General features: G+C 49.1%; 1 protein-coding gene across 6 annotated transcripts in view; it reads left to right on the top strand.

The window, feature by feature from the left end:
* The window catches only part of Arhgap23 (Rho GTPase activating protein 23), a 91,002-nt gene that overhangs the window by 62,560 nt on the left and 14,062 nt on the right, over positions 1-14,380 (top strand). For all 6 annotated transcript variants that reach the window (XM_041664510.1, XM_041664509.1, XM_041664507.1 and 3 more), the window contains 4 exons: positions 3,301-3,379; positions 4,600-4,673; positions 4,877-4,966; positions 5,605-5,730. In XM_041664510.1, coding sequence (XP_041520444.1) covers positions 3,301-3,379; positions 4,600-4,673; positions 4,877-4,966; positions 5,605-5,730 — 369 coding nt within the window. The remainder of the gene's footprint in view (positions 1-3,300; positions 3,380-4,599; positions 4,674-4,876; positions 4,967-5,604; positions 5,731-14,380) is intronic.

Here is a 14,380-nt window from a genome sequence, read left to right as displayed (position 1 = left end):
GGTCATCAGACTTGGCAGCCAGTATCTTAGCCTGTTGAGCCATCTCTCACGAGCCCACCCTGGATTTCTGTGTAAGAATTTATTTGACCAAAGGGGCGTTGGGGGGGGGGGGGCTGGAGAGATGGCTCAGTGGTTAAGAGCATTGCCTGCTCTTCCAAAGGTCCTGAGTTCAATTCCTGGCAACCACATGGTGGCTCACAAACATCTGTAAAGAGGTCTGGTGCCCTCTTCTGGCCTGCAGGCATACACACAGACAGAATATTGTATACATAATAAATAAATAAAATAAATATTAAACAAAAACAAAGGGGCGTTGGGTGGAAGCCATGAATCTGCCGAGTAAAGCACCATAGACCCGGTGACCCAGAGTATTTGTGACTTGTGATGGGGAGAGAAGACAAATATATGTGCTATCAAGGACAAAGAAGAGTGGTCTACCATCGAGGGAGGAACTGCTGAGGGCTGGAGCAGGGTAGAGTCCTGAGTGTGTAGGAGAGCCGGTGTGTAGGGAGTGACAGGGTTGTTCAAAACTCATGGAGGGGTTTGAGGGTTGGACAAAATGTGGACACATCTTCTTTGTTTGGGGGTAGGGACGCTAAGGTCCAGGACATGTGATAGGTACCTGGACCCTTTGACCTGGAGCCAGTGAGCAGTAGGGAGCTTTGGTGCCTTACCCTGGGGAAGCACAGCCAAGAGTATGAGACGCTGAGGCTTAGTGGCAGCTGTGAGTGGAGGGGGAGGGAAGAGAGCCCTGAGGTGTTGGGGTACATGAAGGTCAGGATGCTACAGCAGGCCCTGGGTAAGTAGAGGCCGCAAGAGGATGGAAGGGAAGGTGGGCAGAGAGGCCAGAAGGGAGAGCTGGTGGCTGCATGAGGCAGGGGTGGCTTGAAGAGAGGCTGAAGTGGGGAGCCAGTCAGAGTGGCCCCGTTGGGTTTGGCGTGATGGTACCTCACCTCTATGGGTTGACAGCATCCTCAGGTCCTGACTAAGTGGGGTCATGTGACAGCCTAGAACCAAGGGACTGCTGTCTGGGAAAAGGCAGACTGACATCAGCTTGGAAGGGCAGGACAGGGTTCTGAGGAAGCAGGGCTGGAGCAGATACTGTCACAGGAGACCAAGGCTGAACTAAGGGATCTCAGGTTTGGCAGCTGGGAGATGAGAAGCACTCAGCCCCCAGGGCCAGGAGGAGGTACGGAATGGAGAGAGGCGGAATGGAGAGAGGCGAGAGGCGGAATGGAGAGAGGCGTAGGAGCTACTCCACTGGGTCAGCCTGCAGTGAATCCAGTCAGCTCACCTTAGCCAGGGAGAATGGGGGCAGAGTCGGAGGGATGGCTGGCCTGAGCCAGGGTCAAGCGGGCTTGTCCAGTGTGCTGGCTGTGCTGTTTGGTAGCAGGCATTACTCACACAGGCTGCTTCGGAGTGTGCAGGAAGTCAGGGCTCTGTGTGGGGCCCGGGGAGGGTGATGCTGGGGACTGTCTGAACTAGACTGCGGCTCTTTGTGATGAGTGTGCATAGCATTTGTCTCCTGCTGACCACGTTCCCTGGCTTTCTAGGCACTTCTTTTCTGAGTGGTTCCCAGCAGAGTAGCTAAGCCTAGCTCCTGGCTACTGCATGTGGGGTGTTGGTGCCCCCTGGTGGACAGAATGGCCTCGTGCCTCGTGGTTTCTTCTCTAGTAGAGCAGTTTCTGTACCCTAGCTCAGTGGCCATTTGGAGCAAATTATGTATTGATGTATGTGTTTGGGGCGCCACTCTGTTGAATTAGGAGCAGCGAGGCTGTGTCCCCAGCACCCGGCCGCCCGCGCGGCTAGCTTTAGCTTATGCCCGAAATAATTACACGGAAACTGTATTCTTTTAAACACCGCTTGGCCCATTATATCTAGCCTTTTCTCGGCTAACTCTCGCACCTGGACTAGCCCATGTCTTATAATGATCTTAACCTGCGTTTGCCTGGAGTGGGAGAATCATGGCGACTCCTGACTCAGCTTCTTTCTCCCAGCCTACTGTTCTGTTTACTCCTCCCACCTATGTTTTAACCTATCAGGGCCAAAGCAGTTTCTTTATTGCTTAACCAGTGAAATCAACAGATTGATATATGACACTCCCACATCATTTTTCTCTTTTTTTGTGGGGGAATAGGGTTTCTCTGTGTAGTCCTGGCTATCCTGGAACTCACTCTGTAGACCAGCTTGGCCTTGAACTCAGAGATCTGCCTGTCTCTGCCTCCCTAGTGCTCGGATTAAAGGTGTGAGTTTGATTAAAAGACCCTGCTTCACTGAATAAAGTGGAAGAGCACTAGAGAATCAAGCCTCCACATACATGAACATGTACCCTCCCACACACATACATGTATATACATGTATATGAAAATGGAAAAAGAACTCAGATACTGCCAAACACTCCTGGGGGACAAAATCAACCCTCACTTAGGACATTTGGATCCCTGTCTGTCACAGAGCACAGCCTCCCAGGAGATAATGACAAACAAGGAAACAGACAAGGGCTGGAGAGATGGCTTAGTGGTTAAGAGCATTGCCTGCTCTTCCAAAGGTCCTGAGTTCAATTCCCGGCAACCACATGGTGGCTCACAACCATCTATGATGAGATCTGGTGCCCTCTTCTGGCCTGCAGACATACACACAGACAGAATATTGTATACATAATAAATAAATTTTTAAAAAAGGAAACAGACGAAACAAGCACCCGGGAGAAAGTCAGAGCGTGGGGCAGATGGCTGGGTGGCGGCGTCCGTGGCTGCTTGGGCTTTGGGAGTGAGGCAGGGTGAGGGGCCAATCCTGTGAAGGGCAGAGGTGGATAGTCCAGTGGGGGCAGATTGCAGAAGGGCCAAGGATAGGAAGGGGCACTTAGTCTGTGGGTAGTAGGCACACATAGGAAGGGGCCAGTATGTGAGGCCTGTGCTGTGGGCACTTGGTCTGTGGGTGTAAAGGGTTACACTTAGCTGGATGGAGAGCGTCTGGAGGCAGGACTGACCCTGGCACTTGTGGATACACTGGAGATGTCCAGGGCACTCTTATGTGGGGTAGCTTCCCTCATTTCTGTCCCCCAAATTTGGGTCCTTTTGCTTTTTGTGGTAGGCAGTATTGAACCCACTGGGCTAGCTGGAGTCAAGGTTGTGTTCTGGACAGGCATGGAGGCCTGGGCACTGGGGTGACCTGGCTACCCCTAGGCCTGGTATGGGACATGGGGCCGTGGCACCTGGGATGAGCATGCATGTGTCCTGGATCTCTCTGCTCCTCCTGCGATGAGCATGCATGTGTCCTGATCTCTCTGCTCCTCCTTAGCGCTGGCAGGACCTCAACGTGATCAGCAGCCTGCTCAAGGCTTTCTTCCGCAAGCTGCCGGAGCCGCTCTTCACTGATGGTGAGTAGCGGGCAGAGGGGAGGTGAGAGAGAGGGGCACACCCCATCCATTCCCCACCACCCCTGCCAAACGCATACTCTCTCCCTCTCTCCTTCTCACTCTTGGTCATTGATTTTAATTTTGAGTTTTACTTTATATGTATTTATTTTTATTATATTTTTTAAAACACCAAAGAAATTTGTGCATGTAAGACATGGAGTCTGTGCAGCTGTATGTCAGTTCTGTCACTCTGTTCTTCCTCCTAAGGTCATGGCCACCCTCTGAGTTTTTATTATAGCCAGCACTGCTCCCTGTAACAGTCCCCCAGATAGGGCTGTTATCAGACTCTTTCCTGGGCCAAGACACGGGGGCTCAGAGAAGGAAAGTGACTTGCTAAGGCTACTGGGCCTGTAAGTGACACAGCCAGGGTTCCTCCTCGGGCTTCTGGCCACAAACCCGTCTCTAGCCCTTGTACTCAGCTGCATGTTATTAGCAGGACAAGCTCTTTTTTTTTTTAATTTTATGAATATGGGTGCTTTGTCTGCATGCATACTTACACACCAAAAGAAGGCATCAGATTTCATTATAGACAGTTGCGAGCTGCCATGTGGGTACTGGGAATTGAACTCAGGACCTCTGGAAGAGCAACCAGTGCTCTAGACCTCTGAGCCATCTCTCCAGCCCCACTGCAGTAAGCATTTTATGTGGTGCTGTGCATCAAAAATCCTGGTCCTCATGATGGCACTTCCCCAGCCATGTCCCCAGTCCCATACCATATCCCTGTCAGTCCTTGTGCATGGCTCATCTGCATGGACTGTGTTTTATGTGTTGGGGTGTTGGGGATGGTACTAAGGGCCTGGGCATGCTAAAGTCCTCTATTTGCTGGAAGTTCCATCCAAAATAACCTGATGGAAGCTGCAGCCCTAAGGAGCATGGGAAAAAGGGTTTATTACCTGCAGTCTTGAGGTTCCCTGGTACATGCTTGGAAACCTCAGAACTGGGAACCTGGGGACTGTTGAGGCAGGTGAGGTGTCTGAAGGCCCTTTTTTCTGACCTACTGAGCCCTGAGATCCTTGGCCTGAAGATGAGGTGGGGACGTATCGCAATGATCCGTGAAAAGCTCTGGTCTTCCCACACAAAGCTCAGGCTGCAGCAGTGCCTTCCCCCCCTGGCTGGGACTCTAGTGCTCCTGAGAGGGGAGGGGCTGCCTCCTACCACTGACGATCTTTCCTGTGTTCCAGACAAATACAATGACTTCATCGAGGCCAATCGGATAGAAGACTCAAGAGAGAGGATGAAGACACTGCGGAAGCTGGTAAGGACGGAAGCCCCGTCGGACAGGAGGGCAGCCTGGTGCCATCCCCCCAGAGGCTTCCTGCACTGAGAGCCTCAGTTTCCCCATCTGTACCAAGGAAGGGAGTTGGAAAGCGGATTCCAGCTCCCTGCACTGTGGCAGTGGGAGTCTGAATTGGAGAGATCCCCACAGCCTCATCCCTTTTTCCTCCCCCCGTCCCCTAGATTCGGGATCTCCCAGGACACTACTATGAAACGCTTAAATTCCTTGTGGGCCATCTCAAGACCATTGCTGACCACTCAGAGAAAAACAAGGTGTGTGTATCTCCCCGGTGGAGTCCGGAAGCACAGGGTGCATGGAATTCGCGATTCCTCAGCATGATTTGGGACCCATTAAGGCCTCTCTTTTCCCAAGGCTGTTCCACTTCTACCACAGCAGGCCAGTGCCCAGCCTGCAGCGGGGCCAGCGCCATTCCCTCAGAACCAGCTCCTGAGCTGCTGAGGGCCGTGTAGAGGCCAAGAGCCGCAGTTCCCTGCAAGGTAGCGCCTGTCCTCTGATTGGGCTCCAATACCTTCACTTATATCTTCTCATCCAGTTCTTTCTGCCTTTTGGTTCCGCAGTGGAGAAAAAGAGAGGGATGATGCGTTCCTCCTTATTCTCACTGGCCCTGGAGTCTCCAGCATGCCTCCAGCTCCAGGATTCCCACTGCTCTCACCAGCCTCCAGAGCTGCCCTGGGTGGGTGTGTGAGGTGGGCACTGATCATGGCTGCCAGGCCTGGAAATGGAAGAGGCTAAACATCTGCCTTACACTTTACTTGGCAAACCTCTCTGTGCCCATGTAGGATATTCAGCCCCTAATCTAGGGACACATCAGGGTTGGGGATGGTGGAGTGAAGGAAGAGTGAGGGCACTGGTGAGCATGCTCAAAGCGATGATTCCCTCCCCAACCCAGATGGAGCCCCGGAACCTGGCTCTGGTCTTTGGGCCAACGTTGGTAAGGACATCTGAAGACAACATGACAGACATGGTGACCCACATGCCAGACCGCTACAAAATCGTGGAGACACTGATCCAGCATGTAAGTGCCCGTTGTGAGATTGAAGCCTGAGTGCCCAGCCTAGCGTGGGTGCCCCAGGATGCTTGCAACAGCACCTGCAGCCCGAGAGGCTACTGTGAGGGGGTGCACGGTCTTCAGCTGTGACAGGCTGCCACTACGGCCAAGCAGCAGTGCATCCAAGTCCTTAGCAGAGGAACAAGAGCGGAAGGAAAGTCAGGGAGGAACATGGGGGAGGCGGGCTGCAGAGGGTCCTCGGGAGGTTGTTCCAGTAGAGGTAGCCTGCAGAACTGGGCACACAAGTGTGTGATTTGGGTGTCAGGAGATCTGGGCTCCAAACCCCACAGACTCTTGGGTCAGGGGTCACAGATGGTATAGGGAATGGAGCAGAAAGCAAGGCCACATCCTCCATGGTGCTCTGGTGCAAGCCATTGCTTCCCCTTCCTTCTGACTCCTGCAGGGGCCAAGGAGCCCCTGTATTCTAGGTCAGTGGTCCAGCCTTCCTAACGCTGCAACTCTTTAATACAGTTCCTTGTGTTGTGGTGACCCCCGACTATAAAATTATTTCTGTTATTTCCTCATAACTATAATTTTGCTAGTGTTATGATTCATAATGTAAGTATGTGTGTTTTCTGATGGTCTTAGGTGATCCCCATGAAAGGTTTGTGACCCATAGGTTGAGAACCACTGTGCTAGGTTCTTGCTTTTGTCTGGGAAGGATGAAGAAACCATAGTGGCCAACAGAGGGCGATAGAGGCCTCTCTCTTCTGAAGCTCTCTCCCAAAAGGCAGTTCCTTCTTCCAGGGGCTCAGGGATAATTTTATAAATCAAAAGATTTCCTACTTACCAATCTGTGACAGCCACAAAGTGTGGACCCAGAGTCCTCTTCTGCAGAGGGAGTGAGGATAGCCATTGGTCCAAGGAAGGAAGCCCCATTACCCCCACTTTATAGATGAGGGAATCGGGATGCAGAGAGATGTTGACTGACAGAAGGTCACACACCAAAAGATGGCATCTCCAGGATTTCAGACATGTCCACCTGCTCAAGCCTGTGCTCCCCTCCCTACCGCCTCTTCTCCCTGCCAGGGCTGACTGCACAGAAGGCAGCTTCAGGGCAGGGAGTGACAGGAAGTGAAGACAACAGTGAATCGCGCTGATTCTCTTGCCGGCTTAACCGTCCTTTACTCTCCCCCCAACCCCCGCCCCCAGTCAGGGCCATGGCTGCAGAAGGGAGCATTGGGGCCTTTTCTCCACCCAGCATGGGATGGGTCCCCTGGATGATAAAATTGCTGGCAGTACCAATATCTCCTGTCGCTCCTGTCGGGTTTTGTTCTCAAGCACCAGGATCCCCAGAGGCTCCCATAAGTGAAGCCATGGTTGGGAAGGAGGGCTTCCTGTGTGGTTTCTGGAGAAGCTGCTGGGCCTGAGGTCTGTGGCCATCACAGGACTGGACCAGCAGCCTTGAGAGAGAGCAGGCCCTTACCAAGTCAGTTTTCCCAGAGGCCGTGTCTGGTCCTGGGGGGTGGGGTGCCACAGGTGTGTGTGTCTGTCTCGGTGCCTAGCCCAGGGAGTGTGTGGTGAACATGCTGTGTTTACTAAGCTGAATGAGTCAGCAGTGAGTGAGTGGCTGAGGTTGAGCGGCCTGGGCTTTCTACTCAGGGATTCATTTCTGACTGAGAGCTGAGCTGGAGACCTTCGCTTCTCAGCCTCCAACGCCTGGGAACATCTTTAACACTGAGTAGGTGCCACTCTCTGCAGTCCCAGGCTGCCCACCTAAGAGTCCAAGGGCTTCTTTACAGGGGTGGAAGAACCAGCAGGGGTCGGTTGTAGAGACCAGTCAAGCCTGACCAGACAGTGACCATTGGTAACGTTAACTCCTGGGATTTCAGCCCAAATGGCTTCCAACAGGGGTTCCCGTCACAAAGTGAAGCCTAGGGCGGCCGCAGGGAGGGGTCTCCAGGCATCCAAACCAGACTTCTTAAGGTAAAGACCGTGCAGAGCAGAAAGGAGTGCAGACCCAAGCACTTGGCGGAAGTCACCCCACAACCCTGCTGTGTCCCCCAAGTCAGCTGGCGGCTGGCATCCAGCGCCCACGGTGGGGGACCCTTGCCACTTCGCAGCCTTGGTGTTTTTTTTTTTTTCTTTTTCCTGTTAGGGTTGGCATCCAGGGCCTGGGGAGTCCTAGGCCAGTGTTCTAGCACTGAGCCACAGCCCTGACTGCGCCCTCCTGTGTCTTGGGAGGTATTTGACACCAATGCTGGCCCCTAGCCCTCAATGCCAGGCTGTCTCATCGGTTGTGACAAAAGAAAATTGGCCTGTGCCAGGCAGGAAGAGCAGCCAGCCTGGACGTCATAGAGTTTGAGAACAGCCGCAGTGGCAGGGCGAGGCCTATTTCCAGCTCCCAATTGCACTTGGCAATTTTCTCCCCGTTCCACATCTGCAGCAATTTGTAATACACTTTATATTGTGTGTTCCTTAGACTGTGAGGACGTCCAGTACAGAGGAAGGACTAGGCTGGGACACTGCTTGACAATGATTTCAGCACATTTTGTTTTGGTTTGGTTTGGTTTCTGGACAGGGTTTCCTTGCGTAGCCCTGGCTGTCCTGGAACTCACTGAGATCAAGACCAGGCTGGCCTTGAACTCACAGAGATCCGCCTGCGCCTCTGCCTCCCGAGTGCTGGGATTAAAGGTGTGCCCCACTGCCACTGACTGATTTCAATACATTTAATGGCCTTTAGTTGGGTATTTTCGGTTTTCTCTATGTGAATTTTGGTCTCTTTCTAGAAAATTGTGTGTGTTTGCACACTCATGTGTGTGCAGTGGGCACACATGTGCCACAGCATGTGTGTACAGAGGTCAGAGGACAGCTTGAAGGAATCTGCCCTCTCTTTCCACCGTGTGGGACCCAGGTTGTCAAGCTTGGCAGCAGGCACCTGTGCCATCTCATGGGCTCCAATTCCTAGGGTGTTTTTCCCCTGATTTGTTTTCATTTGTTTACTTATTCTTTCGTTTATTGTTACTTGTGTGTGTCGGGGCAGGGTATGGCGTGTGTGCCACTGCATGCTTGTAGAGGTTGGAAGAGAGCACACAGGGGTCAGCCCTCTCCGCCACGAGCTGGGTCCTTGGGACCGCACCCTCTGGACCATTTTCACTGGCTCTCCTGGGATTGGTTTTGGGTTTTTTGTTTGTTTGTTTGTTTGTTTTGTGATTTAGTTTTCTTCTTATTTTATTTAGTTTGCTGTTGTGAATGGTTTTTTTTGTGTGTGTTTTTGTGTTTTTTTGGGTTTTTTTTTTTGGTGGTTTCCTCTCAGCAAGTTTGTTTCTGGTGTATAGAATGACTTGATTTTTGTCTGTTGATTTTGTTATTTGCTACAAGTGTTCACTGGATCCATGAATTTTCTGGTGGAGTCTTTTGGGACTTTTAAGTATAGGTTCATATTGTCTGTAAGTAGGAAGACTTTGACATCTGTTCATGTTTGTACCCTTTCATTTTTTTGTCTCACTACTTGGATGAAAACTTCAATCTCTGCATTGAAAGAGAATGATGAAAATGGCCGCTCCATCGCATTCCTGATGTTATGGGGAACCTTTGAGTTTTTCTTATGTAGTATAAGGTTGTCTCTATTTGTCACATACGGACTTACCGTGTTGCTATGTGTTCCTTATGTTGATAGTTTGTTCTGTGCTTTGGTCACAAAGGATCTTGAACTTTGTCGGAGGTCTCCTCTGCATCTATTGAGGTGATCACATCATTTTATCCTTAATATATATTCACACGTCGTATTACATTTATTGATTTCCACATGTTGAACCTTGCACACCTATATGAAACCACCTTGGCCATGGTGTGTGATCTTAATGCAGTCTGGAGTTTGGCTTGCAAGTATTTTGTTGAGAACTTTTGTGTCTGCTCACTGGGGAGCCTGGTCTGTGGTTGTCTTCTCTGCTGGATCTTTGCCTCGTTTTGGTATCAGGATAGGTGACGTCAGCAGAACTCTCCCCTTTCTATTGGGGAACCATTTCAGGAGTGTTTGACAATTCCCGCTTCAATCTGATTGTTCTTATGGGTCTGTTTGTACCATCTTTTGGGTTCCCAGTTTGTTTGAATATAAGTTTTCAAAGGTATTTCCCAATGCTCTTCTAGATGTTCCTCTAATTGTGTAAATTTTACTTCCCTCCCACCCCTAAGGAGGGTGTTATGTGGCCCAGGTTATATGACTAGGGCTAGCTTTGAACTCTTTTTTTTTTTAAGATTTATTTATTTAAAAAAAAAAGATTTATTTATTTAATGTACACTGATGTTGTGCCTGTATATATTCTGTGTGAGGGTGTTGGTTCCCCTAGAACTGGAATTACAAACAGTTGTGAGCTGCCATGTGGCTGCTGGGAATTAAACCCAGGTCCTCTGGAAGGAAGAGCTGCCAGTGCTCTTAACTGCTGAGCCATCTCTTCAGCCCCTAGCCTTGAACTCTTGATTCCCTTGTCCTTTGGGAGGTGGGTTACAGGTGTAATCCATACCAGCTTTTTAATTGTTTGATCCCTTTATTCTTTTCGTCTCTACTTCACTCGTTGGCATCTCCTGCTTGGTGTGTGGCTTATTCTTGCTAGTGTGAGACCTTGTGGCGCGTCATTAGATGACTGTCTGAGATCTGGTTTTTGTTGTTGTTTTGCTTTTGCTTTTTTTAATTTGATTTTTTAAGCTTTATTATGTGTACAATATTCTGTCTGTATGTCTGCCTACAGGCCAGTGGTTGCTGGGAATTGAACTCAGGACCTTCAGAAGAGCAGTCAGTGCTCTTAACCTCTGAGCCATCTCTCCATCCCTTGTTTTGTTTTTTCAAGACATACTTTCTGTGTGTAGCCTGTCCTGGAACTAGCTCTTGTAGACCAGGCTGGCCTTGAACGCACAGAGATCCGCCTGCCTCTGCCTCCCGAGTGCTGGGATTAAAGGTGTGCACCACCACTGCCTAGCTGAGATCTGTTTAAGTTAGAAAAATATTACTGTTTGTGTGTGAGTGTGTGTGTGTGTGAGTGTGTTTGTGTGAGTGAGTGTGTGTATGTACGCATGTGTGGAGGTCAGAGTGCTATTTTGCAGCATCAGGTCCTTTCTTTCCCTCTTTATGTGGCTCCCATGGATTGAACTCAGGTTACGGCCCGCATGGCAGCAGCTTAACCAACGGAGCCGTTTCCCTGGCATCTTATTTTTAGTGAATATTTATTATTGCTGTAATTTGTTTTGTTTTGTTTTTTCGAGACAGGGTTTCTCTGTAGCTTTGGAACCTGTCCTGGAACTAGCTCTTGTAGATCAGGCTGGCCTCGAACTCACAGAGATCCGCCTGCCTCTGCCTCCTGAGTGCTGGGATTAAAGTTGTGTGCCACCACTGCTTGGCTATAATTTTTTTTTCAAGACAGGGTTTCTCTGTAGCTTTGGAGCCTGTCCTGGAACTAGCTCTTGTAAACCAGAGCTGGCCTCGAAGTCACAGAGATCCACCTGCCTCTGCCTCCCTCGTACTGGGATTTAAGGTATACATCACTATTGCCTGGATAGACTATTGTTTTTAATTAAATTTTTTTTTGTGTGTGTATGGGTGTTATGCCTGCATGCCATGTCTGTGCACCCATGGAGGTCAGAAGAGTGTTGAATCCCTTGGAAATGTAGCCCAGGCTACCCTCAAATTCACTATATAGCCAGGATGACACCAAACCGGCAAGCAGTGCCAACTGAGCTGCATCCTCAGCTCAAACCATTTTTATTAGTAGTATAATAAAGGTGACTTTTTTCCATGCTGAGCAATGAGTTCAGAGCCTGTGCTTGCTAGATTAGCGCTGCCTATGGATTTATATGCCCAGCCTGCACCTTTCACTGTGTGTAGCCGTTCTTTATTTCTTCTAAGTCTGTTCTGAAGTTTACTTAGCATCTACTAGAATTGGTGCACCTGTGTGTTCTCAGCTCCCGTTTGCTTGCCACACTGACTTCTGTCCTTTGCTCTGTCTGTGGTGATCTCTGCTGATGAAGTGTGTGTTTCTTGGAAACAGATAACTATGTCTTTTTTTTTTTTAATCCAGCCAGCTAATCTGTGTCTCTTTATCGAGGGTCTGAGATCATGTACATGAAAGACTACAACCAAGTGTTATTTACTTAACGCCCGTCATTTGGCAGCTTGGGTATTGTTTGTCATTTTCTCCCCAGTAGTATTAAGCAGTTTTCGGGTTTATCGCTAGACCTTTGTCTATCTCTTCTTCCTCATAAGATTTACTCTTTGGTGCATTCTTAAGATGGAGGAATCCTGTAACAGCTCCTACAGTGCTGGCTTCCTTTGCCAAGAACTGCCCTCGTTGGTGCTCAGCTTTCTGTCAGTCTCTTCTGGGCCCTGGCTCGCAGTTATTTCCGTACTTCTCAGGTTTGGCATACACAGTCCCGTGCTCTGCTGGCTCTGGCTAGGTGAGAGCCTTTGTGTGTAGATGCATCCACATTGCCCTTACAGTGGATAGTAGTGCTTCTTTTTCAATCATTAATCAAAAAAATGCCCAACAGATTTGCCTATAGACCAATCTTGTGTAGGCATTTTCTCAGTTGAGAGTCCCTCCAGTTTGTATCTTTTTGCATAAAACTAGGTAGCACCTCTTCCATCGCTGACACCCTTCTCTGCTACATTAAGTCTGTCCGCGCACTTCCTTCTGTGTATTTTTATTAGAGTCACTGAATTTTTAAAAAATATTTATTTATTTATTTACTTACTTATTATGTATACAATATTCTGTCTGTGTGTATGCTTGCAGGCCAGAAGAGGGCACCAGACCTCATTACAGGTGGTTGTGAACCACCATGTGGTTGCCGGGAATTGAACTCAGGACCTTTGGAAGAGCAGGCAATGTTCTTAACCTCTGAGCCATCTCTCCAGCCCCAAGTCACTGAAATTTTCATTTCCAAGATTTCTATTTTTTCCCCAAATCTGGTTTTCGGGGGCTGATCTTTTCTTCTACTTTGCTGACTTTCCTCACAAGATACTAAATTGAATTTATCTGCCTGTTATTCATCTTCTTTCAATATTGATTATTTGTACTAGTAAACTTTTGAAATTTTCATCTAGCATTTTACTATTACAGTATCTCATTCATATGTCTGAATGCATACACACATATATGTAATTTGTATGTTTTGTGTGCATGTATGTATGTGCACCACATGCCTGCAGAAGGAGCTTCTGGAACTAGAACTACAGAGGTGTGAGTCACGTGGGTGCTGGGAACTGAACCCGGATCCTCTGCAAGAACAGCAAGTGCCGTCCACCACTGAGCCATCTCTCCAGCCCTGTTACAGAATCTCTAATTTGGGAAGAGTGGCTTGGCAAGTTTTCCGTATTTCTTGGTTTCTTTCTGTTCTGCGGTTTGGACGTCACTTGCTGTGTTATTTGGAGATCTGCCCATTGAGCAGCCCACTCTTGAGGGCTCAGTCCCTAGCACCACTCAGAGAAGAGAAAACAAACGACTATAAAAACAACAGTGTCAAAACAACAACAACAACAACAACAACAGTGTCTAACCATGCTAGAAGCCGGGCTGTGGTGACACACCTTTAATCCCAGTACTTGGGAGGTAGAGGCAAGCAAATCTCTGAGTTTGAGGCCAGGCTGGTCTACAGTGAGTTCCAGGACAGCCAGGGCTACACAGAGAAACCCTGTCTTGAAAAACCAAAACCAAAAGCAGCCAACCAAACAAGCAAACAAAAAGCCAGGGTCTTGCTGTGTATCCTGGCGGTACAGAGCAGGCTGGCCTCAGGCTTGCAGTGAATCCGCTGCTTTGTTCTCTCGAGCCGCTACCCTGGGCCCTCTCCCAAGACTTTTTTCAGGCAAGATGTCTTCTTTTCAGCATGAGAACAGATTTCTGAGTTCACTGCCTCTGCAAGGGAGCCGTGAACTGGGCGGTAGCCAGGGTGCTGCTGCCCCCCACCCCCGCTTCTCCGACTACACTTGCAGCCGTGTTTGGACTTCACTATGTTTAAAAATTATGCTGTTATCTTTTTTTCATACATTCTTCTAATTTTGTTTGTACATTTCTTTTTTATTATGAGTAATCGTTCTTTGTCCTTTCTTCTTTTTTCTTTTGTTCTGTTTTCCTCTCGTCTATGCTTTTTAGTAGTGTTTTGACTTTGTGTTTCAATTTTTTGTTCTGCTTGTTTGTTTGTTTTTTAAAGAGTGGGGGATGAGGAGTGTGGTAAGGAGCACAAAAGGGGTAAAAAGAAAAACTGAGGTGCCTGAGCACTTCCTGGATCCTCAAACCTTACAGCTTGCTGGTTCTTTGTCCTGGGCAGGTGGTTTATGCTGGTGTCGGATCTGTGTTAGACAAACTCTTGCCAGAGCATGGCTTCACTTTAGTGGCCTCCCTTCTGTGTGTGCCGGGGGCTGCCGCCTGTGGGATGGGCAGATTTTCCTAGCCTTCTTGAGACCTGTAGGGTGGGGATCTCCCAGATGTGTTGGGGGTATGGGAGGTAACCGTGATGCAGAGATCTGCATAGGCAGAGGACTGTCTTCTACTTTTTAAGGCTACCCCAGTGATACTCCCAGTGCTAAAGGGAAATCCTCAGACCAAATGGGGTATCCTGTCTCTACAAGTCCTCAGACTGAAAGCCTTCAGTTCCTGTCTCCTCCTGCCTTATATTCCTCTCTCCGCCC

This window comes from Microtus oregoni, unplaced genomic scaffold (genome assembly GCF_018167655.1).
Source record: "Microtus oregoni isolate MIOR12 unplaced genomic scaffold, Mior012 000015F_ref0000493, whole genome shotgun sequence".
NCBI classification, from domain to species: domain Eukaryota; kingdom Metazoa; phylum Chordata; class Mammalia; order Rodentia; family Cricetidae; genus Microtus; species Microtus oregoni.
The sequence above is the reverse complement of the archived record's forward strand: the minus strand, read 5'-3'. Positions and strand labels throughout refer to the sequence as shown.